Below are 27,854 nucleotides of genomic sequence, written 5' to 3' on the forward strand. Positions count from 1 at the left end.
GTTTTAAAAATATTTTTAAATAGTTTTAAAAATTAGAATTCTCATTATTTTCTTCGTTTTAATAAGTTAATAAGTTAATAAGAATTATGAAAAACTGTTTTTTCTTGATCGTTTTACATTCCTTTTCGTTCTTACCTCGTTTCGTTTGCAACGTTTGACGTTTCTCTTCTTACGTTTTAGATTTTTTTTTTCTAATTTGTCATTCGATTTCCACGACTGACGTTTGTTTTTAACGTTTGACATTTTTCCTTATATTTCTTGTTTCTTTTTCACCGTTTAAAGTTTCTTTATTTTTTTTGTCAATCATACATTTTTTTGACTTCAGAAAACTTAGCAAGCTCTTGATTTTTCCAAAGAACTCTCAATTTAATATTCTGCATACTCTGTCTCAAAAAAACCTTTTAAGAGTCTCGTTGAAAGGGTTGAAAGTAAATTAGGTAATCAATTTTTTTTTATAAAATAATTTAAATTAGCAGCCGAAAGCTCTAAAAATATTTACCTAATAAAAATCACATTTGGCCAGGATTTTTCAATATAGTGGACTAACGAACTAAATATCCCGTGACAATTCGCGCAAATTCCGCGGAGAAATAAATTCGATTGTGGCGATGGGTAGATAATTTTTTGTTGAGCGGAGTTTAGTAACGGTCCCCTTCGAATATTCAAACAGTTGTTTCTCGTTAACGAGGGCGCATAAAATCAGCTCATTTGATCTCAAAATTTCCTTGAATATTTTGCTCCTGCAGCAATAAAATCTCTTCTCTTCTATCCACTGTGCTAGGTTACTTTAGGAAATAGTGGTGGTTTGTGAATTTAGGCTACAAATTCCAGTGAAAATTGCATAAAAGTATTTTTGAGGTTAGGTGTTGGGTGCTTGTGCCAAGGAAAAAGAGGCTTTTTTGGGGAATTTAGAAGCTAAGAGTGTAGAGAAAAATGCCTGAGAACGATCGTATTAGTGCCTTCAAGAATAATGCTAAGCATGAGGTAAGGAAACACGAGGGATTGTGTGAGGGGAGATAATTGCATCATATATTTTACAATTCAAACAGACAATGCGAATTCGGCGTCAGGAAGTAACGGTGGAGCTGCGGAAGAATAAGAAGGATGATCAGCTCATGAAACGCCGGAATATTGAACTCGATGAATCCCTGTCGCCACTCAAGGAGGCCGCTGTGCAGTCAGAGGTGACTCTCAGTCTGGATGAAATTGTTCCGGGACTCATGAATCCGGACAAGAGTAAGCGCTACGAATGCGTTCAGGCAGCCCGAAAGATGCTTTCAAGGGAACGAAATCCCCCAATTGACATTATGATTGATCATGGGATTGTACCCATTTGTGTTCAGCTCCTGGGAGATTTTGATAATCCGGATATTCAATTTGAGGCCGCATGGACACTCACGAATATCGCTTCGGGATCCACAGAGCAGACAAAGGCAGTCATTGATGCGGATTCTGTGCCACGCTTTGTCGCCCTGATGGATTCCCCGGCGGCCAATGTGGCTGAACAAGCTGTTTGGGCATTGGGGAACATTGCCGGGGATGGAGCAGTACCCCGAGACAATGTTCTCAAGCATCAGATCATTCCGGCACTTCTTCGTATGCTGACAAAGGAGCTAACCCTGTCGTGCCTTCGCAATGTGGTGTGGCTCATTTCAAATCTCTGCCGCAATAAACCACCAGCTGTGGCTTTTGATCATGTCCGTACCCTTCTGCCCACCGTGGCGCGTCTTCTGCAGCACGAGGATTGTCAAGTTCTGAGTGACACATGCTGGGCACTCTCGTACATAACTGACGACGATAACAACAAGATTCAGGCTGTTGTGGATGCCGGGTGTGTTCCACGTCTCAGTGAGCTGCTGGAATCCAAGGAACCATCAATCATCACACCAGCACTCCGTTCTGTGGGGAACATTGTCACCGGAACGGATTTGCAGACAGACGCCGTCATTTCCTCGGGTGCCATTGAGCGTCTCGCCAAGTTGCTGCGCTACCCCAAGGCGAGCATTGTCAAGGAAGCCGCCTGGACTGTGAGCAACATCACAGCTGGGAATCCACGGCAGATTCAACACGTGATCGATGCAGGTATCATCGGGGTGATGATCGATGTACTCGCCACGGGTGATTTCAAGTCCCAGAAGGAAGCAGCATGGGCCATAACGAATCTCACAACTGGTGCCACGCATCAGCAGATGATCTACGTGATGCGACACTTCAACTTCCTCAAGCCCTTCTGTGATCTGCTTGAGTCCAAGGATCCCCGTGTGGTCAAAGTCGTGCTGCAGGGCTTGGAGAATCTCCTCGCTGTGGCGGATAAACTCGAAGGGATTGAAGTGATGTGTCTCAAAATTGAAGAGGTGGGCGGGCTCGATAAGCTCGAAGTGCTGCAGAATCATGAAAATGGCGAAATCTACCAGAAGGCATTCAATCTTCTCGATTTATACTTTGGACCGGTAAGTTTGCAAAGAGAATTATTCTATTAAATTGCCCTGTAAAAGGAGTTTATTCAGTTATACGTTAACCTTGTCAAGAATCAAGAAAATATTTAGAAATTGCCAGATGTAGTGTATTTTCAACTGGAATTAGTCGAAAAAAATCTGCTAAAAAATCAATGAATGACGTCAAAATTGTTTATTTGTTTCAATTAATGTATTGAAATATTCTCGCGGATTTAAGTTCTAAAAAAGTTGTGATTAAGGAGCAAAAATTGAAGAAAAAAAACGTACTAAATTCAAGCCAAAAGGAGGCTCAGAATTAGCAGAAAAACAATCTTAAAAAAATCCGTTTGAGGAGAATTTCTTTTAAAGTACCTACTAAATCAAGCCTAAAAAGTACTAAAAAGTTCAGAAAGTTTTGAATTCAAGCCGAAACAATTTATTCGAAATTTTGTCCAAAAAAGGTACAGATTAAAGAGAAAATGTTCTTGAAAAAAATCTTAATTAAAGCCGAAGAAGTCATAATTCAAACAGGAAAAAGGTTATTCAGATTTTAGTTCTAAAAATGTTCAGATTAAGGAGCAAAGATTAAAAAAGTACTAAATTCAGTCCATAAAGTACTAAAATCAAGCCGAAAAGAAGTTATTTAGAATTTAGTACTGAAGTCTTAGATAGAGGAGAAAAAATCTTTCGAAAAGTTTTAATTCAAGTTTAAAAAGAACTAATTTAAAGACCGAAAAATATTAAATTCAATCTGATAAAAATTATTCGAATTTTAGTCCAAAAAATGATAAAATGTTAAAGAAGTACTAAATTTATGCCTAAAAAGTACTAAATCCAAACTTAAAAAAGTATTAAACTGTAATCGAAAAAAGTTATTCGGTTTTTAAGAAGAGATGTTTATATGAAGGAAATATTAAAAATAAAAATAGTATATTACGGGGATGATTTCATTAATTTTCCACGCATATAAAGATGAATAAACTCCTTTCAGATCCATCCGATCACTATCTAAAGAGAAAAATTATTAATTTCTTAACCTTTTATCAATCTTTTCTTTAATTTGTTTTTTTTTTCTAGTCCGAGGAGCATCAGGCTTTGAAGCCAAATGAACAAAATGGAGCCCTTGAATTTGATGCCGGCACGTCCAATGCTCCTACTGGAGGATTCAATTTCTAATGAAAAAAAAACTGCCCAGGAGACAGCAGCAGCGCTATTGATCATCAAATTATATTATGATACACATTTATTATTATTATTTTTTTTTGAAGGAGTTTATCCAATATGAAATCTTTTTCCCAGTTTACACTAAAAGTAAAAAAAAAACTCGATTTTTGATTGAAGTCTCTTCGTCTTGTGCTTACCGCGCGTTTAGCCCATGAAATTTATGTTATAAAACAAAGAAATTTATGTAGTTTGTATATGAAGAATCTTTTCTTCCTCCATTGAAATATAAATGTAATTTTTTTCCACAATAAATTCCACATTCGCAAAGAAAGACTTTGTTGTTTTTTTTTTTTCCTTCAATTACTTTATTTTCTTCCTCTCAGTTTTTCTCTTTTTTTTTAGAATGACTAAAATTCAATTTAAATTTTAAACCTAACTAATTACATAGCTAATTTAAAAAGTTGTTCTTGCTCATCTCATCCATAAGAGAGATTAACTCTTGTTTCTTCTTTTTTTTTACAAGCGTGTTTTGTGTCGTTTTCATCTCTCTTACATCAAGAACGCCTATGTATATACTCAAAGTATCTCGCAACATTTTTTTTCCTCGCACGCTCCCATCTTCCCTTAAAATCTAATGCTAAAAATCTCTTAACTTCTGAGCTTTTTTCTTCATCATTTTTTTTTCATCTTTCATCTTACGATAGAAAAAATAATTTAACACTACTGCGAATTTTTATTTTTTAACTTTTTTTGTTAGGATTTTTCATCAATTTCCACTGAAAAAAATGGAAAAGAAAATCTTATCCTTTTTTTTTCTTCACTGTGTGTGTGGGTGTAGCAATAAAAATTCTAGTAGTGCATTCAGCTTCTCGCAAAACTGCCACATCCTCTCTTTTCATGTTTCATTTAATGGTAAATTTAATTAGTAATAAAATCTACATTCCTAAGTCTCAACTAATGTCTAAATTTATAAAACTACAGCATGTTTTTTTTTCTTTTCATTTTATCAACTAACTTTGCTCTCTACGAACTAATCATCAATTTCTTCTTTTTTTATCTTCTCTTTCTATAAGTTTTTTTTTATTCACTGAAATCAGTGTTTTTTTTTGCATTTTTTCTTCACTTAACTTTACGTTTTTTTTCATCTATATTCTTCTTTTCTTTCTCTCATTTCTCTCATCAGTTTTTTCTTCTCTTTCATTTCTTATCAGACTAGGCGGTAGATTTTTCTTCTTTTCATCTTTTTTTTTCACTTAATTCTAAGGAGAGATGAAACGGAAGGCAAAAAATAAAACTTAAAAAAAATCCCGAGAAACAAAAAAAAACATTTAATGGAAAAAAGGATCTCTTTAGTTTCTCTCTTCCTTAAATTTTAAAAACTACTTTTTTTTCTTCTTTCTTTTATTCCTATAAGAAAATGACTTGATAAACTATGGGCTTCTTCATCATCCGCAGAATTTATATATTTTTTTTATTTGTGGGGAATTTATTCAATTCAGGGAGAAATTGAAAAGATTTGGAGTGATAAACAAGGTGTGGAAGCCCGCGCACAAACACCTGGGGAAGAAGTACAAACTCCCACTGAAATTAAATTCCCTCTTTATAGAGAAAAACAAAACATTTATATTGTAAAATTCCTCACAGGGGGAAGTGATTGAACTGAAATTTATTTTCTTTAAATTTATCAAAAGAATATCTTAATGGGAGCCTCTATGAAAGAGATTCAAAAGCCCTTTAAAGGGAACAATTCTGATGAAAATCTCTTTTTTTCTTATAATTCGTTAGTCGTAAGATTTTTAGTATTCTATGAAAAATCTTTGAAAATTTTGACAGTTTGTTTCTTCTTTTAATTGTGTTTTTTAACCCTCGCACCGCCATAATTCTGAGAAGTAATAGAATGAATCTTGTGGAATTAAGTTTCTTTGTTATCTGAGGAGATTCTGTAAAAAATTCATGTAGATACGACCACAAGAACAAAAGTTATTAACAAAAATGTTAGAAGTGGTAATTCAAAAATTGCTGTAACGGTCAATTTTATTCGTTTTTAGTTCTTATTTTCATCCATTTTCTCATTTTTCTCGCAAAAAACATCCACAATTTACATTTTATTGAGCAAACTGAATACTTAAAGAGTAAGAATTAGAGCTCTGAGTTGCTAAAAGACGAATAATTGTAACAGAAAACTTCTTTGACTGTTTAGAAAATTCCTCAAAAATCCTAATCTAAAAAAATCCTTGGAAAACATCATTAACACTTGGAGGATCGAGATTTCTAACCTCAAATTTTGATCTTATTTTCTGTCAATAAGAAAATCTTTTTTCAAGTTTTCTTTCGACGAGCTTTCGACGAGATTTCTTTCAACTTCTCTTCAAACATGTAGAATATTTCACGAAATGTTAAAACATAGATTTTAATTCTATGACGATTAAAAGTAGCTGAATTGGCCACGGTGGCCAGCAAAATCCTCCAAAGGTTAAAAAAATCTATTTAAAAAATAATTAATCATCAAATTGTCAAAATCTTTTAACAACTTTTACGTTGTAAGAAAATAAAAGATTTTTCACAAAATCGTTCCCAAAATTTAATTTTCTTTCATTCTTCCCTCTCAGTTCAATTGCCCCATCCTATTGACTTTTTCTCTTGAATAAATAAATAAAATGAAAGAGAAATGTTGAGAGTTTGCACCCCAAACGGCGAATGTGTCTCACAGATTTTTTTTCACATTCTCACATTACAAATAAATTATTTTCTCTTCTTCCTCTTTTTTTTAAAGACCTTAAATTCAACGACTCACAGAAGAAATGAAAGAAGAAGACCCTTAAAAGTATCGCAAAAAAAAAAAGAAAAAAAGGCTCTTATTCATCTAGAATTCCTTAAATCTAATGCTTTTCTCTTTTCTCCTTCATTCAACTTATTAAATTACCTAAAAAGAAGTTTTTTTTTTACTTCACCTTCGTACGCTATCCCCATTCTCTCTCTCTACTAAAGAATCTAAAACTCCTAACGTTCTTGTTTTCTTTACTTATTTTTTAATCATTTTAAAAACTATATTTTCATCTTTAGCGTGTTTTGCTAACTCCTTTGACTATCCTTATTTTTTTTTTCATCTTCTTCTTAAACGTATAGATTTTTCTTTAAGAGAATTTTTCTTTTCTCAACTTGTGGATTTTTCTTTGAGTTTCTTTGCTACAAAAAAAAACTTTTCTTTCATGGTTTTCGGTAATGTTTTTAATGGGGTTTTGTATCAGAAAACAAACCTCATTTGTTTTTCTTTAAATAAATTACTTTTTTTTTACCTTTAATTTAAGGGACAATCCAACAAAAAATCTTCACTACAAAATTCTCAAAATAAAAATCCACACTGCACTCCGTTTTTTTTTATTTTTGTTGAAATACTTCTCCCATTTTTTTTTTCCTATCAGCACTAAAACTTACTTAATTCTACTTTATCTTTTCTTCACTTACAGTGCATTTTTCTTTTTTTTTATTTTCTAAATTTATTTTCACTACGAAAGAGGTTCTTTCTTCGATTTCCTCATCAGTTTTTTTGCATCACTCTCTTCACATTCTACTATTTTTTTTCTTCAAGATAATTGTCTCCTGTCATTTGTTTCATCGTCTTATCTTATTTTTCTTTAATATATTTTTTCTTAATTCTTGTTGTTATCAGTCGTGATTGTTTTTTTTATTACAAATAAACGTACTTCGCCATCTATTTCTCTCTTTTAATTTTTTTGTCTTGTATAACTCACCATTCTCTTCGCATTTCTCTCACTTTCCTTCCTTCTGCAATAACGTTAATACAAATAGTTCTCTTTTCTTTTAACCTTCTCTCTTTTTTTTCCTTTAAATCATCATTCTCCGAGAGTTGCGCACAATATCCTTTTTTTATTTGAATATTTAGTTAGATTTTTTTTAAAATTTATTTTCATGTTAAAACTTTGGAACATTTTTTTCATAAAATTGAAAAAAATATCAATAAACCTTTTTTACTTTCATTCTATACTTTTTTTTGTTTTATCTTTAGTCTTTATTTTTTATCAGTTTTACATTTTTCTGTTCTAATTTCTCCTCTCTGTTTTGCTTTCCTAATTTATGTAAAATATTCTCAATATTTTCATTCTATGGATTTTTTATTTCTTATCCGTTTTTTTATATAATATTTATCTCAAAAAAACTGCCACCACTGTTTTTGTGGAAATTCTCACAGTGAAAATTTGTGAGGGAAATTGCAAAATTAGAGAAAAAACTTTGAAAATTCTTTTGAGAAATTGAGGTTGATTCTGTTAAAAATCTTTAGTCTGTTTTAAGACTTTTGGTATTCTGGGAAAAATTTTGAAGATTTTGACAGAATATTTCTCTCAGTAATCGTGTTTTTAAAGGAAAATTCTTTTCCAGGGATCTCTAGAGATCTTTCTGTCTGTTTTCTGAAAACAATAAATCTTTGTTCTCCTTTTATAGAACGACAATAGAACGAATTAACGGCGTCAACTGTCAAAATCTTGAAACAACCTTTCAAGTTCTAAGAAAAGAAAAGATTTCTTACAGAATCGACCCCATTATGAAAATGAATCAAAATTATTCATCGTCTATAATATATAATTTTGATTATATTTGAATAATTTTATCAAAGTTTCACAACTTTGACAAAATTAAATATAAAAACAAATATTTTTGAAAGAAATTTTTTCCATTGAATTAATTTCTTAAAAAAAAAAAAATAAATTTTGCAAATTCATTTGTATTCTCTGAGAGTTCGTATAAATTTCTTGAGATGCCCATATTCATTTTCTTACGATGTTTCGTGACTGTACAAATATTTCTTTATTTTCTCTCCACTTTTTAATTCCCAAATAAACCCTTCTATTTTGCGATAATTCATTTTTTTTAATTCCGCCTGTTGCTTTCACTGTAATAAACAGCTATTATAAAAAATTTTCCTGCTTTTCTCCTATTCTTTTCTCACTGAAAATGCTCTTTAATAAAAAATTTTTATGCAATTTTCCTACTATGCCCAATTGAATGTATATCCAGTTAATATTTTTGAATTTTCTTTTACTTTTTTGGCACCTCTTTGTGAGACAAAAATTAAAAGGGAAATAAAGTTATTTCAGGTGCCAAAAATTTATTATTCTTGCAAACAGATAAAATAATCAAATTTTTTTCTGTTTTCCCCAAGAAGGTCTGAAACCGCATTTTTTCACATCGCTACAGTATTTAATATTTCTTCTTTTATTTAAAAAATGTTTTCGCCATTTTTTTTTTAATTCTCTTTTGTGTGGTAAAATGTGTTTTCATGTAAAATTTAATTATTTAGTAGACATTCAAAAGACCAATTTATTGACAAAAAAAAATGCGGAAAATGACCATAAATTGATTCAGCTTTAATTTCCTTTTTTATTCACAAAAAAATTGAAAAGTTTTTCTCTTTACTTTTTTTTGCATATTGTAAATGTTGAAATTGAGTTTATTTGGTAAAATATCCCTCCTAAAAATAAATTTCCTTTTTTTGTCATCTCAATAACTTTTTTTTTCAAATTGTGAAAAGGCACAATTCTACAAAAATGTGTTGTATATATTTTTCTTTTTTTGAATCTAAAATTAAGAATATTCTACATAATATCTTTTCATGTATTTATTTTCTTTTTATTCTTGAGGACCAAAAAACGTGACTGATTAAAGATTTTCTTTCTCTATATTTTGCATTGAAATTCACAGGGAAAATGGAATGTTTGCAGAAGGAAAAAATCACGCCAGAGGAATTTGAAAGAAAGTTTTTCATTTCTGTGGTTTAAAGGACTTAAATTCTTATTGAGCTAGAACCGCTAGAACTCAAAAAAGAAATCTTCAACGTTTAAGGGACAAAATATCCTTCAAATCTGCGAATCTGTGTCACTTAGATTTCTTAATTCTTAGATCTTTTAGCGAAAATAATCTTAAGAAAATCAAAATTTGCTTGTTCATCTTAAGGAATTAAATTTGGAACTTTTTTAAAACTTTCTTTGCTTAGCCAGAAGGCCTAAAAATCTTCCGCAAAAAATATAAAAACTCCAAAAATTTCTCCGGCAGATTTATCCTTCTTGTTTTCTTTATTTTCAATCAGTTCCCGAGTAAAGTGATATTTTTGAACACAAATTATGAAAATATGTTGGAAGATATGTCTTTTCTCACCCCTGAGAACAAAAATTCTCAATTATTGATAAAATGTTTATCAAATTAAAAACATAAACAAATCAAAACCTTTAAGATAGAGAGATCTAGCTTCTTCTATGGAATGTCTCACGGAGAAAAAACTCCTTCACAGCTCATTATTTATTTATTTATTTATTTTTTATTCTGTGCTTTCTGAGGAACTTTTTCTTTTCGTGGGTAGTCCAAAAGAACTACAAAATTGTTATTTTTTTTAAGTTCCCGGAGAAGAGTTTAGTAGAGGCACTTTTTCCACATGAGATATCCTTGATGAGGTGTAATGAAAAGCCCATTTCTTCAACGTATTGTCATAATTTTCTTTTTGGATTTTATTAGAAAAAGAAATATATTTTTAAATAAAAAAGTTAAAAATTTGGAAAAAAAGCTTTTGGATTGGATAAAGTGGTGCAAAAAATCCACTATTTGTCCTACTTTAAAATTCATTTCTTTCTCTTTTGTGAAAATGGGAAATTTTATTTGTTTATTAAGAGAACTCTCATGGATTTTCATCACGTTTATATGAATTGTCGTTTTTTTCTTCTTTTACAAAATATTCGTTTTTTTTCTTGTCCTATTATAGGCACAATGCCTTCAAAAGTTGATTAAAAATTTGCTTTTAACTATCTCATTTTTTTCTTCTTCTTAAATCCTTGGAAGCTTTCTTTTTGTAATAGTTTTTTTTTCCTATACGTGACAATTTAAAAAGTTTTCCATTATATGTTTTTTTGAGGGAGAATATATTGAACTGTTTTGTTCTATCCTATCGATATTCTTTTTTTTTGTTTTGTTCTTCCTAGTTTTACGTTTAAAATTGTTTTCTCAAAAAAGAGGGAAAAAACTATTAGTAATATTTTTTTTCATCATCTTTTAAATATTTTCTTTTCTCATCGAGAAAATAAAAACACAAAAATTCATTTTCGTACTTCGGTTCATTAATACGAAAAAGTTCCGTTTTAAATTGTTGTCACAAAAAAAATCTCGTCTATAAATGGATTTTTTCTTCATTAATTTTTTTTAGTAAAATATGGAAAAAATCATAAATTTTCGTGGGGTGCCTATATTCTTTTCTTCCTTAATTCCTCTTCACTTTTATCTTTTTTAATTCTCAGTTATGTGAAGTTCAAGACTAGATTGTTTATCATTCTTTTGCATTTTCTCTCTCTGGTTATTTTTCCATTCTTTCTCTTTTCATTTCTTTGCTCATTTTGCGTTTATTCCGACTTTTTTTCTCACTTGATAAACGTCTTGCGCTGATTTCTATTTTTTATAATAAGTTTTTCATCAATTATAAATCCTCAAAAAAAGTTTTAATTTTTTCCTTAAATTTTCATTCATTCCAAAAATCGGAAAAATACAATTTTCTCCCCAAAGACACATCCCTTTCATTCCGTCAACAAAAAAATGCAATTTGAAAAGAAAAGTAAAAAGAGATTGTGATGAGAAAAAAATAAATATATCTGTAATTTAAATATTTATAAATAACATAAAAAAAATCACAAATCCTTTTACAAAAAAAATGGAGAAAATATAAAACAATCATAAACAACAACACATAAAAAAATATTCAAAAATAAAAAAAACATCGAGACTTTATGGCACCCTTACAAGCCTACAATAAATTGTTATGTTTTAAACTATTTTCAAAAATTGCATTCTCATTTATATATGTATGTGTTTTTCCTTCTTTTTTTTTCATCATATAAAATATCTTCATTATGACGGACTTTAAGGGAAAATGCAAAAGTAAAGAAAAATTGTATTAAAATTCCGCTTTTGGGCCAATTCCTTGTCTTCCTACACGCATGTTTCTTTCTTTTCTTTGTTTTCGTCTCATTTCAGAATTATTTCTCCTTTTTTTCTCGCCCTAAAACACTGATCTTCTGTACAGTTTAGCAAAATAAAAATAATATTATTTAAATATATTCTACAAAAGTTGTGGTAACACGTGAGAAAAAATTGAAAGAAAAACCTCAAACATTCGGGATTCATTGTTTTCTATAGTTGAGTTTTGAAAAAAATAATTTTTAAAAGGAATTTCTGTTTAAAATTGCACGTGGCCCAATTTTTGTTTGTTTAAACAATCCCACAAAATATGGAAAAATATTTTCTTGTTTCTATTAAATATTTTCTTTATATGGTGAAAATTTTGCCCTAAAGTACAAAGAAAAAAAAATTAAAAGAAAAACTATTTACAATTTTAAATCCTTCCGTTTTTGGATGGAAAATCTGTGGGTTTTACTTTCCTTCTTTTTTTTGAGCGAATTATTTTCCACAGTAGCGCCATGTCTTCAATTGAATCACTATTTATTTATTAATTAAAAAAAAATAAAAGACTAAAATGAATAAATTAACTAGATTTAATCTAATCACACAAAGCATTCCCAACTGTGAAAAATCGCTAAATTTCTTAAAGTTTTTCCTCTTGTTTTTCATAAATATTCCCCGTATTTTTTTTTCTCCCCTCTAATTCCTTTGGTTTTCAAACATTGTGATTTAAATCAAATAATATTTTTTTATTAATTGCCAATTTTTTTTAAATGAAAACAAGAGCAAAAAAAAGTCTTTAAGAAAAATCGCAATTTTGCTCTCAAATTCCTTAAGTTTAAAAAAAATACTCCCTCCACTTATGTCTAAAACCTATAATAAAAAAAAATAAAACACCATTTGGAAAAGGAGACACACGCAACAATTAGAATGTTTTAAATTCTCCTTAACAATCATTCTTTTGCAAATTTTTTTATTTTTTGAGTGCATTTGACCAAAATCATGTTTTAGGGTTGTTCTTTAAAAAAAAACCCAAATTTGTTTTATTTTATTCTTTTCTCTTTCAATGATGGATTTTTATCCCATTTTTTTGGATGTATTTTCTTCTTTCTCAACATTTTCTTTTTTTTTTTTTTAAATAAATCCCACACAACTCTTTTTTTTTTCAACACAGTCCAAACTGTGGTCCTAAAACAAGGAAATTGTCGTGCCCAAAAATTATCATCAAATTATATAATCATCTCAAAAGGATGAGTTAAATTTGAGGTATTCGAATGCAAAAGCTGAAAATGTAATAAAAATATTTCTTTAGATAATTGTTTGTTTTTCGATTTACATTAATTTTCATTTTATTAAATTGGAGTGATGATTAACAAAAATTTTATAGACAAAAAAATGTGATTAAAAATATTTTTTCAGTGTGTACCATATAAAAGTTTGTTCACAATAGAAAAAATAAAAGAATAGAATTAATTAATAGAATAGAAAAGAATTTAATTGGACGTAAATTTATCTTATTGGCACGTAAAATCCGTGTCTAATTCACACTCAAATGACTAATTGAGACTCGAAAAATACCTTAAAAGCACGAAAGATTCCTTAAAAATATAAGACAAACTTAAGCCAAATATTAAGAATCAAAGTTTTACTAGAAATGAATTGAAAAATAATGAAATATGAAAGAAATCCTTGACATCGTTGAAATTTTAAAGATTTCTTTGCCGCAAAATAGGAGGATTCAATATTAAATCCTGACTAAAGAAAATAATAATTAATGGGCCTTATTCGGCGACCAAGAAACCCTTGAAATTCGCTTAAAATCTTGAAATGTAAGTGCAAACAAATAATCAAGGGTTTCCTTGTCGATGAATAAAGCCCAATGAGTCGTATTCTTTTCCCAAAAATCTGAAAGATTTCTTGGTCATAAAATAGGACTTAATAATATTAAATTCTGACTAAAAAATGATTTCATTTGTAATCTTTACGAATTGAACAATTAGCGCTGAATAAAATATTATTTTAAAATATTTCTCTGGTATTATTAGACTTAAAATAAAATGCTACTAGGGAAGCATTTACGTGGTTTTACTTGAGATCCCCAAAATATTAAAAGCCCTCAACATCACAGTGTCCTTAAAATTTAAGTCGAATGTCCTTTAGATAAAAGTTGTGATCACTTTGTTTTGTCGTCCAAATCAGGTAGAAATGTTTCCTGCACTTGAGCAGTTTTTGAGTATCAATTAGGTGTTTGAGTCTCAATTTCTTTAACATTTGAGTCACAATTTAACGAAGAAAATTTTAATTTTTTAGTATCTACATTAACTATATTTTTTATAAAATGAATTTTAACATGATACACACTGTTGATGTAAAGCACGTGAATGCAAATTATACCAAAAAAATATAAAATAAAGAAAGAGAAAATAAAAATGAAAACTCACCTTTTCTTCATCTACTTAGGCGCAGCCGGATGAGGATATTGAGTATATGCTTCATCTGGGGATGCAGCAGTACTCGCTTGTTCGGAATCTGGTATTGGCATTGTGGGTATAATTGTTGGTGGATAGTATGGGTACGGCGGATTAATGTACTACAATGCAAAAAGAAGAAACATCAATATCAACATTTTCCACCTACTCTTGTGAACCCAAATTTCCTGTATTACATTTCCTATCAATTTATTTCTCACTAAAATATTAAAATTTTAGTAGAATTATTAAATATTTCTTTTTTCAAAATCTTTTTCCCAATCAATTTATTTTCAAAAAAAAGAATCAAATAAAAATCAATTAAAAAAGCAAAAAAAAAAAACAGAAATTTCAAAAAAAGCAAAGAAGAAATTATCTGTGAAGCTCAGATATTTCCTTCTAATGAAAAATGATTTTTTTTTTCATTTTGCAAAATGGGCGTATAGGAAACAAAACGAAATTTTTTTTTAGCAAAAAATCGTCAATTAATCTAGCTTAGAATTACCGAAGATCCAATCTGGAGGGTGGCCAGCTGGGGCATCATAGCGCCATAGGGGACGCCAGCTGCGTCGCTGCTCATCACCATAGAAATCCCACGGGGCTGCACTTGTGTCACACCATCGGGCTTGTAGGCCGGACTCACACCCAGATGCGGGGCCGCCGTCATTTGCATGTACTGCTGGGGAAGGGCGGAGGAGCGGATGAGTTAGAGCGACACCCGGAACATGGCCGGGCAAGCATTGGACACTCACTTGATCGTCCACTGGCGCCATTGGCTGGGCCATCATGTAGCCAGGAACCCACTGGGAACCGGGAAGGGCATAGCCACTCACTTGGGGTGTCCCGAAACGCGTATACGGCACACCAATAGTCGTGCCCACGTTCACACTCACACCATTCTGCGGTAGAGCTGGATCGTAAGCCACTGGAATTCCCTGCGTAAGAAAATAGATAAATTTTATAGGAGAAGAAGAAGAAGTTATAGACGCAATTTCTATAAATTTATTACACCTCCCATATACAATTTTATTGCGCATCATATTCCTGACATTTTCCATGAGAAACTCCCCTTGAACTTTCAACTTTGGCCTTTTCACGCAATTCCAGATGGGATTTCTCCCACTTTTCTAGATATTTTTTTTTGCAACTACATATAGCTAAATTCAAAATTCACTGGGTGGGTGTATCTGGATGAAATTATTCGAATCTTCGGAAATATTCGGATGATTTTTGAAGCCGAAAGGAATCAAACCGAAAGGTAGTAAATTCAAGTCGAAAATTAGTAAATTCAACTAAAAAAAAAAGAATAAATTCAAGCCGATAAATATTTGGTTTCCAATCCCAAAACGGCACAGATTGAGGAACAAAACTTTAAAAAAAAATCATTACGAGGACTTCATTGTAAAAACGGCTAAGTCGGTTTGGGGCCTATACAAAGTTATCCGGTTTTACAATGTAGCTCTCGATTAAAGCCCAAACCTAAAAAGGAATAAATTCAAACCGAAAAAAATAGTAAATTAATCCTAAAAAGTAGTAAACTGTACCCTAAAAAGACTTAATTTAAACCAAAGAATCCTAAATACGTTTATGGATTTTTTTTCGGTTTTGAGTAGTTCGGTTTTTAGAGAAAGATGTTCACGTGAAGTCAAATATTCAAATCTTCGGAAATATTCGGATGATTCACTATAACAAATACCAAAATATTCGCCAGATGAAAATTCAATTTAAAAGTTCTTTTCTGAGAAATTTTTCCCAATAGAAACCTACACGGTTTTGCTCAAAAACTTGTTGCATTTTTCCCCGTTTTCCAAAACCTTCCCAATACCATAATTTTTTTTTTAAAAAGCTAAACAAATACAAATAAAATGGGTTTAAGTCCTACCTCAGTAACATCTCTCCATGTGCGTGCATTTGGATCTGGGCTCTTGTATGCATTTTTCTTCTTTGAGCCACCATCGGCGAACTTTACGAGAAGTGGATCTTTGGCACCTTGAAGTTGCGTACCGTTGAAAATTTGTATGATCGACTCACATTTTTCACGTGAATCCATTCGTGCAAAGCCAACGCCTAGAAAATGAATTATCATATTTAGATACTTTCATTCCTTAAACGGAAAATTCAGAAAATCGATTCAGCAACGAAGAAATCTTTGAAATTTCAATGATTTCTTGGTCGCAGAATTGAGTAAAATTTTCCTTTACCTTTGGATTGACCTTGCTGATCACGTAGAATCCTTGTTGAAACAACTTGTCCATACTTTGACAGTAAGTTCTCCAAGTCTGTCTCTTTGTAATTTGGTGGTAGATTAGCAATGTACAGATTTGTTGGATCTTGCTCTTGTTGCTAAGTGTATCCAATGTTGTGAGTAAAAGACACATATCGAAGAAGAAAAAAAGATATTTTAGTAAAAATTACTAAAACCTTTAAAATATTTATAAAAGGAAAATTAAAATATAAAAAAAAGTCTTTAGGTAAAGGAAACTTAAGGAAATTATTATTTCTTTCTCATAACGTGAACTAAGAAAAATATTCTTTGAAAAATTATATAAAAAAATATATTTTGAAAAATCAGGAAAAAATTCAAAAATTAATTTCAAAAGAATAACTTAATAAATATTTTGAAAAACAAATCCCTAAACGTTAAGAAATATTTTTTTTTGATTATATTACTTCAAAAAAATCTATTATAAAAATTTTATATGATTTTGTTTTTAAAGTCTACAATTCTAAGAATTATATATTGGAAAAGGTTTAAATATTAACAAACTGTAATGGCCGGCACACTTTATAGAAATATTTATAATAGTTTTACAAAAAATCACTTCTATTTATATAAATTCAATTAATTTCTTTTGACTCTTTGGATGTTCAAAAAAAAATTAAAAAAAACTTTAGGTTGTTTACCGCATGTCCATAACTATGAGACGATATATGTATATATAAATATATATAAATACAATATTTTCGGTTTTAAGAACAACTCTCAAAAAGAATTTTTCTAAATGGTTCACTACGAAAAAAAAATTACTAAAAGAAAATTTTTATTGATTTCACAAAGTTTTTTTTCTAAATTTCTTTTCATCTAAATTAGAATTATTTGGCAAAAAGTTTTATTACTTTATCACTAATTCTATGTAATATAAATTCTATTATATTTTCACAAAGAAAACAAATAAAAAAAATACTAAAATTATGAATCTAAAATGTATAAAATCTACGGAAAAAATGGTAATATGTATTACATTTCAAATAGAAGGATTTCTTTTGTTTTGTAAATAGAATCTTACTTAGAATTCCATGTTAGTTGGTTTAAAATATATATATAATTCTATAAAATGTATATTACAGCGAATATGAGGAATATTTAGCAACCACTCTTGAGCATTTTTTTTTTTATTTTACAAGGAATTACTAAGCTCATCAGTATATAGTAAGAAAAAAAATCAATTCTTCAGAGTTATTGCCAGGCAGATAGAGAAATCTATTGATTAGGAATTAAATATTTATAATAGTTTTTAATCTATTTTATAATGAGCGCGGTTTTAGGTTTTGTCAAATGCTCTATATGTATAATAAAATGGCTACAAAGTACCTAATATATAATTTTAAAATTCACCCACGTAATCAAACAGTTTTTGTGTAAAATGAGCTATTTTCAATTTATTTTTGCATTTAATATCCTTACCCCAGACCTCCGTTTAATAGTTTATTTATTAAAAAAAAGGAAATAACCATACACATGTGCTACTGAATTTAATTAGAGAGATTTATTAACAACTTTTGGGGCATGAGACAGTTATGTGCAAAAAATGTTAGAATTTTCCCGCACGTATTTATGTCTCATCGATTTTGAATTTCTATGCAGCGGGTATGTTTTACAAATAAAAAACTCACAAGGATGCCTTGTGGAAGACAATGTTCGTAAACTAAGAATAAACTCTTCCCTTTTTTCATTTAAAATGTCCGAGAGGCATCCAATTTCAACCTAAGATGGGAGACTTTAAGGTAACCTAATTAAACTAATAAGAAAAATAAAAATTTAGCAGAGACGTAGGTAGAAATCTATTCCAATTGGAAGAATGGAAATTGAAGATTTTAGATTATTTTCTTCTTTAACGAACGCTAAAAATGAATTAAGAATTATTTCCGGAGTTGAGGTTTAAGGTTAACGGCGATGGCATTTGAATTAGCAATAATCGTTTGTGCAATTTTGGCGTTATTAAATTCAGTTTTTAACAGTTAACGTTTATTTTCTAACATTCAGTGTTTATGCTGACAATTAATGTTTATTTTGATGATATTGTCCTAACATTAAACGTTCCTTTTCCAACATTTAACGTTTATTTAATCGTTTGACATTTGACGAATTTTTAAACAAACACCGAAAAATTGTAGGTATTGATAATCGAACTGATGTTTATTTAAACGTTTTTTTGGTATAGTTTAACTTTTCTTTTTAACATTTAGCATTTCTTTTTAATGTTTAACATTTCTTTTTTTCACTTTTGACTTTCCAAATCTAACTTTAGACTTTTTTCGTTTGTTGTTACATTTTTTATTCTAATCTTCTTTTTAGGGGTTCTTTTTAAACAATTCTCGTTTCTTTTCTAGGTTTTACGTTTCCTTTCTAACGTTTGATGATCATTTGTCTACGCTCAAAAATCCGTACCGAATCTGTAGGGTTTAGAGGTTTAGAAGATACCCAAATATCCCCCTAGATACGCACTAGTTTCTAGCTTTGAGAGATATGACATAAACGATTTTATGGGAGAAGCAATTTATCCCAAAATGTTATTTTTTAAAAACTTTAAAAGAACTTTTTGAATATTCATCACTTTCAACAACAATTTTTGCATGTATCTGTACTAATTAATGATTAAATTCCCGTAAACTGTATATCAACTTTCCCGTGAATGGGACAACTAGACCACATTGTTATATCTATATAAATATGTAATATGCAATTCAGAATTTATATCTTTATATATATATATATGTGAAAATACTGCGTTTTATTGTATAAAGTTAACTGGAATCAGTAGTTAAATTTATATATATTTTTTAATGATTATCTCTTCCATATCTCACACACTATACCCACACCATCTTTCCTCCCACAATTTCATCCATTTGCACCACTAATGTTAATTTATTTGTAACACCGGAAACATTTTCATTAGAGCATTACAATAGTTGATGTTTGAGATCATAATAAAAAAAAAAGTAACAACGAGAAGGAGGAAAAAAAAAGAAAAAGAAGTTGTGCTTCGCTCATTAATTAAAATTGAACTCAAAGTTCATGTCAACGAACAAATAAACACTGTTAAATAGATTTTCGGTTCAGGAATTTTATCTCCTTCACTTTGGTCATCTTCTCTCTCTCTATGTGTGTTCTGTTGTATGTACTGTTGAATTTTTGATAATTCACTTTACCTCAAAACACACATTCCCGTCTTGGACCGATCCACACCTCTTCTCCCACCAATAAGTTTGTTTTAAATCGGATGATGGGATAGAATTTCACGAGAAAATGCATTAATTTCTCTCAACTTTTACTAATTCATGGTGTTATTAAAGTTAAAGTTAAGATTTACATAAGTTTGTTTTTCTTATATAATTAGATGAGAAAATACTGACAGAGAAGAAAGATTAATTCTCTTCAATAATTCACCAAGTTGTGGAAGAATTTCGAATTGAAAGTTTTTCTTACAAATCCACCATAAGGGAATTAACAGAGATTTTCTTAGGATTACTTTTTGTTAGATGTGGGCCTGGGGTGCAGTGGATGTGGGCCTGGGGTGCAGTGGATAGAGCGCTTGAGTGCGCATCCAAAGGTCGCCGGTTCGAATACAGAACCCGGCAACGCGCCCCATCCGCCAACGTGCAATTAGATCACGTTGACCGGTTGGATCAGGAGATTGATACACTCCTATCCGTAAAATGGTCCACACGTGGTAGTATCTAGCAAGGCAGCCCACTACTTCTCCGCAAGGAGAACAACAACATCATATAGGGCGGCCGGCCCTGTTCCTATATGGGACGTAGCGCCAAAATATTTTTTTTACTTTTTGTTAGAATTTTCACGAATTCTGATATTAAAATTGTCTAGAAAAGTCAATTTTTAACCAAAGTTTTTGAAATTTAACCCAAGAAGGTCTAAACCAAAAACCCAAGGGAAGTTGAGGTAATTTGGCCACTTTTACAAAGTTGTTACTGAAGGTATTTCAAACATATTAAATGCTAGATCCCAGTTTTGTGAAATTCCGGTCATTCGATTTTCCTTTATTTGATTAAGAACATTTTTGATACTCAATCAAAAGTTTTGACTTTTTAAAAATTCGTCATTTTCGGTTTATTTTTAACGCTTAAAAATTATTTTATACATAACTAAGGACCATTGATCCCTCCTAAACACGGTAGTATAATCGGTATAATTTATTTTCAATATGGACAAATATGAGTTAAGACTGAAAGATTCTTTGACAAAACTCTTTCTTATTGATGATGTGATTTTTTAAAAAAATATTTATTGTAGATTTCTAAACTTTTTAATTTGTTTCTTCCAAATTAATTTCTTTCAAAATTTTAAAAGAAAATTTCATAATTAAAAATAATTCTTAGAATTTCATTCTTCAATTCAAGAAGTGTTTTTTAGCCTTTTTAGGCGTTTAAGTCAATTTAACCTTCTTCAATAAAATGAATTAAAATACTATTGATTTTTTTCTTACGTTGATCAGACAATAAATTAAAAGAAATATTTTTCAATTTGTGGATACAATTTCTATCAATTATTTAATCTCTCTTCTGGCTACTCTCCACACTTGAATTCTTTGTTAAAAATTGTTTCTTTCTTGTGATTAAAACCTAATAAATCTTCTATTTCAATTGAATATTGAAAAATTGTGGAGAAATCGATCTTTTGCTGTGAGGAATTAACACACCTTCAGAATATTATGTCAATGGTAATATCATTTTGAAACCAAGTCAGAGAAACCTTATAAAGCATATATATCAGAGCAAGTTTACCTGAAATATTTACCATCACCAAAACGTATAATTATACAAAGGTATTCAATATAAATCGATAAATAATTTTAGGGGCATCCCCGGTGGTTTATTTTTCTTCAAAAAATTCCTCCTCAATTTTAGATTTGAGGAGGAAAAATTGTTCGACTTATTGTGAATGATAAATCCCTTTTATTTTATGTTAATTGATTAGAGTGCCAATTTAAGTTTATTTTAATTTAATTTCTGCAGCAAATTGGTTATGTAAGACTTTACCGGAAGAATTAATCACACACTCTCTCCTAGTTTATTTTTTCTCTTTACTTTGGCTTTCCTATAGTTCTCTCGCAGAAATATTAGATTTTCATGTTTTTGTGGTAAGGCAAAAAGGAGAAGATAAATAGGGTGAGTATTACTTGCATGCAAACAAACGTACAATGGCCGGCCTATGTAGCACCCAGATACCCACTTTGGCCATCTGAGCTTGGATGCCCTTTGCTTGGAGCCCTTTGACGGCCCCTTCGGCACATGCCGGTGATTCAAAATCAACAAACCCATATCCTGAAAATATATAAATTTCAATGCAATATAATGAGCATAAATAAACTGCTGAAATGTCAACTTATTCATTTTGGGCATTACTCACCTTTGCATTTGTTTGTTGTTTTGTCAAGAATAGCTTTTGTTGAGATTATCGTTCCATACCTGAGAAGAAAAGGATAAAATATATTTGAGAATTCTTCTTATAAACACCTTCTGCCCATAAAATTATAATAATATTCATAAAATCAGTCAACCATTTGCTGAGGAGATTACTAACTTATGTTATGTCTGCATTAAAACAACTGACTTGTAAGTTATTAGATAATTTTTTCCGATTTTTTCCTTGTTCTTTTGAACTTGCAAGAGATTTGGGTGAAATTCACTAGTGAGACAGTTTTAGGAGTTCTAAAGTTTTTTTTTTTAATTTTCTTAAGAATCTCTTAAGTTTTTGTAGGAAAAACTAAGGATTCTTAACTTTTCTAAAGCGAAAGTTAAAATTACTCAAGTTTCCTTAAGAAAAACTTAAGATTTTTAATTTTTTCTTTGGAATTTTTTAAGTTTTCTAAAGCAAAAGTAAAGATTTTTAAAGAATATTTAAAGTTTTCATAAGAAAAATTTAAGTTTTCTTCAATTTTCTTAAGAGAAACTTGAAATTTCATAAGTAAGGCTGAATCTATTGATGTTCGAAAATGATTAAGATAAATCCTCAAAAATTATGCATTTAGCGCGATTCAGCCTAACTTGATAAATCCGAAAATTTGATTAAGAAAACTTTTAAAAAATCTGTAGTCTCTCTTAAAAACACTTAAGATATTCTTAAGAAAACATTTGAATTCTTAAGAAATTTAAAAAAAAAAGTCTTAAGATATCGTATGAAAACTACTAGACTGTCTGACTAGAGAATTCCACCCAATTGTCTTTAATGCAATTTTGCAAATTCTCTCAAAAATCTCTTAAGAAAAAGAAAAAAAAAAACATTCAAGAATAACACGTTGACGTTCTTCGTTTCTTTTTCTTTTTTTGTCTACAAATTAGTGTTAAAAAGATACATTTATTTGGCGTGTGTGTTCCACATTCAATCCAAAAGTATATTATTTAAACGATGAACCAATAAAAATTCATTTCAATTTGAATAATAAAATTGGCAAATGAAAGAATCCGAAATTTTGTTTCTCATTTAATTTGTGACTCTATGCTCTCTTACTTTTTTTTTTAAAGTTTTAAATAGAAAATGAACATTTGCACTGAAGATTTAATTCTTAAAATTAGATTAAGGTCAAAAGCATTTGCAATTTTTTGCAGTAAGTAAGTAAAAACATTCTTAAATCTGTAAAAGAAATAAATAACTTTTCTTTTATTTTTAAAGCTTCTTTTTAGCATATGCAGGATGCATAAGAAGGTCTTCCTTAATAAAAACATTTTAAAAATGCAGAATTTCCCCTAAAAATTATCTATATTTCAGAGAATTTATTCCGCCACAGCAAAATACTCCCAACAAGATAATGTTGAATAAATTAAAGTTGAAAAAAAAGTTAAATAAGACAAAAGTCTTCTCATTTATACTTACTGTTGACACATGCTAATCAAATCTTTATCAGTAGTGCCCTGCTGAAGTCCACGAATGTATAAATTAGTCTTGGACAGTTGTTCCTGCACTTGGGGTGTGCCATTGGGACCCATTGTGTTATTTGTATTCGTATTACTCAGACTAGTACTTAGGGTTCCACTTTGGGATCCTGTGTTGGATGAGCTGCTTGAGTTGGTATTACTAGGCGATGCAGCTGTCGGAACTCGCTGTCCGTACTACAAGATAAAATAAAAAAAAAAATACAAATAGAGAAAAAAACTTCCCGTGAATCCTTTTTCACTCAATAAAATGCCTTTGGGGCAAATATGTGTGTAAGAAGAAAAGTTTTGTAACCAATATAAGTAAAGAAGAATCGACTGAATTCTTTTGCAAAGATTTGCTTGAGGAACTTCCACACGAGATAGCCTGAGTGAAAATTGTTCGGCACTACAGACAAGTATAAAAACTAAAGTATAAAAAGATGTTGGTGGTCTCTTGGGGAAGAAGAAAAAATTAAATATATATTGTGGCCATAGTTTGCTCTCTTACGATATCGCCAAGGAGCGGAAATAACAGCAATGTGAAGACATTAAAATTTCTTTCTTGCACATAACTTCTCTTCTTCAGTTTTTTTCTTCTCTCCATTAACAACGCACACACACACCACCCATTCCACCCTATTTTTGCTATAAATTCTCCTTCTCATGACCAATAGCAAAATAATATTCTTAAAAAATTGAAGGCACGCACAAATCAAAACACAGTTAATTGCTGCATAATACTTTTCTTCACCACACTTCTTTTGCTGTCTCGCGCCTCTCGTCCATCATCATATTGCACACACGCCGCATATATGATAAAGGAATATTATATATAACTATACCGGCAAATAAAAGTTATTATAGTTGGGAGAGTGGGCAATGAAAAATAATAAATAAAAAACACAGAATACTTTTTTTTCTCTCTCCTCTCCCTCCACACACAAATGTTACATTAAATGAAGAACACATAATAATATTCTAAAATATCGTGTTAACTCACATCTTGCACGAATTCGCCGGTTACCGGTTTATTTTGAAATGATTTCTGTTCAACATGAGCAAGCAATCAGCCAAGCAGAGAACCAACACACACCACGACTCGCAGATAAAGTCACTGCCTCCCTGTACAGGACAGGGGGCAAGCAATACCTACAATATTGCTTCTGATTGCACCAAACTCAAAGCTCTAAAGGAGCTTTTGAACCTTTAAAATATGTAATATTAAAAATCTTCTTTATGAATCTCTCAGAAAGAATATTCAAAAGGAAAGGTTTTCTTTTATACGTTTCCATGAATTTTCAATGAAAAAAGGAACTTTCTGAAGAAATATGGGATGATTCTGTATGAGAAATTGATACAATCCTATCCCGCTTAATATAATCTTTCGGTTTAACTATTCTACCTAATTACTTTTAATTCTTAATAAGTGTTTAACCGAAATGCGTTTAAGCAGTGGCAACTGTGCTTTCAAAGTCCTGATGAACTTTAACCAGAAGTTGTCATAAACCTTTAACACGTAGTGAGAATTAAAACCAAGAAAATATATCAAATCTCAAGTTTTGACTTCTAACGAATCCTAAATCGATCGAAACGATTCCAATAAAGATAAAGCAAAATTCGAATCACCTTTTTCTTATTCATCATGTATTAACGAATGGTAAAATCGATAAGAAAACAACGATTAAATGCACAATTTTCAGCAAAAAGGAAATTTTACTTTAACGTTTTTTGGTAAATCTGTCAGGAATCAATTCTAGGAAAGTTTTATCACCTAATCTATGCCGAAATTTTGAGAAAAAACTTTAATAATGAGAAATTCCGGAACATACATAACATTCCCGGTGTTTTTTTCGTGCTTTAAATACATGAGCTATAAACATGATAAAAATTTGTTTTTTGGCTCAATTTTCTCTATAAAATTACAAAATTTCTTTAAAATACAGTGAGGCTCTGAAGTAAAGTGATTGAAACTTTTCATTTTGAGTCAATATTTTGACTTTCTTACTTTCCTATTTTGAATTTGCATTAATAAAGAGTAATTCTCTCCATAACCGCTGAGAAGAAAGCTCAAAGGGAACCGAAAGCTCTGGAAGAAAAACTTTGTTTTCCTTTCTAACTCCTGGTTAAAGAAAAATTTCCCCTGACAAAGACCGAATCAAGAAACAGAAGGAACCAAAAAACTTATTTAAATCGAAAAGTTTCTTAATAGAATCTCTGATAAATCAAAAATCGACGTTTTTGGCGTATGGAGAAAATTACAAATCTCCTACTGCGGACCATCACTGTAAATTCAAAGGAAAAAAATATGTTCAACACATAAAATTCAAATCAATGAATTCTAAAATATTTCACAAAGTTTTCTCTTATCAGCTATCAAATGGAATTTTCATGATTTTCATGCTTTATTCTTGGGATTTCCCGTTTTTACATATGAATTTTCACTATATGTTATTATCAAAGCACCTTGAAATGTTACTTTTGCCGATTAATCACCACCTCAGCGTGTTTTTTTTTCAGTTTATGTAAAAGATAATTTTTTCATGTATCTTCCGACCGGTAAAAAAAAAAATCATGAACAATACCTGACACACCCCACCCTGTGCCCACGTAATGTACGTGCTTTTCAGTCTTAAAATTTTATAAAGAAAAAATTTTTTATTGAGAATTGAAGAGAAGAAAAATCTATATAATCAATTGTGCATCAATAAGAAATATTTATAATAAGTACAAAAGCTGTGGTATGTGCAAAAATCAAGACACGCAGATGATGTGGATAAAAATTTTCTAGAAATGTACTTTCACATCCGCTAAAAAGGTGAGAAATTTGACCAACATCGTGTGCAAATTGCAAGAAAGCACTTTCAGCGAAGAACCACAGAGCCACCACACACAGTTCACACACTCTTTTCTATGTCTTAACCTTTACCGCGAGTGTGCTACAATAATATTGCGGGGAAAAACGTCCACCATATAAGAAAATCAATATAGAAGCACTCACCCAGTAATCGTAATAGTACATTATCTCACATTAAATATCGTAACAATTCTGTTCTTTTGCAACCTCCTTGCTCCACTCAGTAATCATTTGATATGTCTCTCTCTCACTTGGTGTGGATTCTATTTTATCAAAAATCACATAAATAGCCACCAAACTGATTGCGATAGGATTTTTTTTGTTCTTCCTATAAAACTCTTCTTTAAATTCCACACAAAACTTTACACTAAAATTGAAAGAAAATTCCTTTTTCTACACTCCTCTCACACACTTTAACCCCAATTAAATTAAAAACTAATTCGCTTTTAAATTAAGAAAAAAAAATGTCCTTTTGTAGCTTCAAAATCACATTCATCTAGAAATTCTTTTCAAAGAAAAAAAAAACTGCAGAAAAGAAAATGATGTTACGAACGAAACACTCATAATGACCGACAAGACAACTAACTGAATAAAGACTGTTGAAAACTGTGAAACTCACTCATCTATTAGGTATAAAGTTACTATACACCAGTATTATGTACAATGGAAAGTTTCATGTTGAAACAGGGTGATTCATTTGTGGTTTTACAATTATATATGAAGAAAAATTAATTATTTACTCTCTCGCGATACGGTATAAGAATTGTATTAGACGAGATGATTATTTAGTTTTGAAGAAGCCAAGATGAAGAAAAAAAAATGTATTGCCTCAAGTGGAAGAGAATGTCTGGGGCAAAAATGTGATTTCATCCGCATCTGACCCCCCTCCTTCCCTCGCATGGAACGCTACTGAGTAGCACAGAGATTAATTAAATGTGCTGAAAATATCAACTTTGAAAAATAAAATGTATTTTCTCATATTGTTTGCCCGGCTCATATCACCACACCATACATTTTTTCTCCCCCCTCCCTGTATTCTCTCAACACTTCTTCGCATATAACTTTAGAACATAACTTTGTGAAGGAAAACCAAGTGATAACACACCACCCATATATGTAAGGAGTATTCTCTCGTGCGCTAGCATTAGATAAAAACACACAAACACACATTTCATGTCTCTTTTTTCCAACTTCCATTCACCACACATTCACTCCCTCTCTGACTTTGCCGTCTTTGCGTTTTTTTCTGCATGTCAATTGAAAGCTTACCCGAAAAAAAATCTTTTTTTTTTCAACAAAAAAAGGAACAATGAGATAACTTCTGGAATGTGTAGACATTTTTTTCTTTACCCCAGAAAGACGTTCCTAAATAGACTATCTCGTCGACTCTATTTTTTCTTATCTACGACTAACTCTGGTCACCCATCGCATAAGTCAATAATATGGTACAATAGTATTGTCAAATGCACTCCAATGAGTCATTTTCTTGAGTGGTTTCGTCATTTTTCTCCCAGAATTTTAACTCAAAATATAATCTTATTGTTATTATATCAACTTATAAACTTTTATTTGGATTTACTACTAATTGCTATTTTTAAGTGAATTACTTAAAGAACTTTTCAAAGATGAATTAGAAATACTTTCTTGTCACCCTTGTTGCTTAGAATGTGTACTTTAGAATGTCCTTTATGAAGGACAATATAAATTATTTTTCATTGATTTTTTCGACCACTTAACGCTTTATAATTTTTTAAAAGACAAATTTGTAAATTGATTGATGCTTTTGAGTCTTTTCAAGGTTTTAATACGCATTAATTACTCTCG

The 27,854-nt window shown here is 30.5% G+C and overlaps 3 protein-coding genes across 30 annotated transcripts in view; 2 read left to right on the top strand and 1 right to left on the bottom strand.

Moving 5' to 3' along the window:
* Nucleotides 1–27,854, top strand: part of LOC129792881 (activating transcription factor 7-interacting protein 1) — a 481,750-nt gene that overhangs the window by 210,569 nt on the left and 243,327 nt on the right. The window lies entirely within an intron of this gene.
* On the top strand, nt 386–3,930 carry LOC129792935 (importin subunit alpha). Its single transcript, XM_055832384.1, has 3 exons — nt 386–984; nt 1,050–2,450; nt 3,513–3,930. Exons 1-3 carry the CDS (start codon nt 934–936, stop codon nt 3,609–3,611), a joined length of 1,551 nt encoding a protein of 516 aa, XP_055688359.1. The 5' UTR covers nt 386–933; the 3' UTR covers nt 3,612–3,930.
* Nucleotides 3,934–27,854, bottom strand: part of LOC129792933 (protein alan shepard) — a 45,556-nt gene continuing 21,635 nt past the window's right edge. For 13 of the 28 annotated variants that reach the window (XM_055832354.1, XM_055832355.1, XM_055832365.1 and 10 more), the window contains 9 exons: nt 23,136–23,371; nt 21,672–21,730; nt 21,462–21,586; nt 16,222–16,363; nt 15,903–16,087; nt 14,773–14,955; nt 14,526–14,699; nt 13,994–14,142; nt 3,934–12,835 (listed from right to left, as the gene is read on the bottom strand). In XM_055832354.1, the coding sequence (XP_055688329.1) occupies nt 14,005–14,142; nt 14,526–14,699; nt 14,773–14,955; nt 15,903–16,087; nt 16,222–16,363; nt 21,462–21,586; nt 21,672–21,730; nt 23,136–23,371 (1,242 nt within the window). In that variant the 3' untranslated portion in view covers nt 3,934–12,835; nt 13,994–14,004. Of the gene's footprint in view, nt 12,836–13,993; nt 14,143–14,525; nt 14,956–15,902; nt 16,088–16,221; nt 16,364–21,461; nt 21,587–21,671; nt 21,731–23,135; nt 23,372–26,174; nt 26,654–27,854 lie in introns of those variants that run through there. The other 15 variants (XM_055832357.1, XM_055832358.1, XM_055832361.1 and 12 more) reach the window with 4 other exon arrangements.

The sequence above is a fragment of the Lutzomyia longipalpis genome, chromosome 3, assembly GCF_024334085.1.
Source record: "Lutzomyia longipalpis isolate SR_M1_2022 chromosome 3, ASM2433408v1".
NCBI classification, from domain to species: Eukaryota; Metazoa; Arthropoda; class Insecta; order Diptera; family Psychodidae; genus Lutzomyia; species Lutzomyia longipalpis.

Excerpts from the sequence above, each read along its gene's own strand:
- LOC129792935 (XM_055832384.1), top strand. The coding sequence starts at position 934 with ATGCCTGAGAACGATCGTATTAGTGCCTTCAAGAATAATGCTAAGCAT. Across the intron at positions 985-1,049 it reads AGAATAATGCTAAGCATGAG|ACAATGCGAATTCGGCGTCA; the intron begins GTAAGGAAACAC and ends CAATTCAAACAG. Across the intron at positions 2,451-3,512 it reads TCGATTTATACTTTGGACCG|TCCGAGGAGCATCAGGCTTT; the intron begins GTAAGTTTGCAA and ends TTTTTTTTCTAG.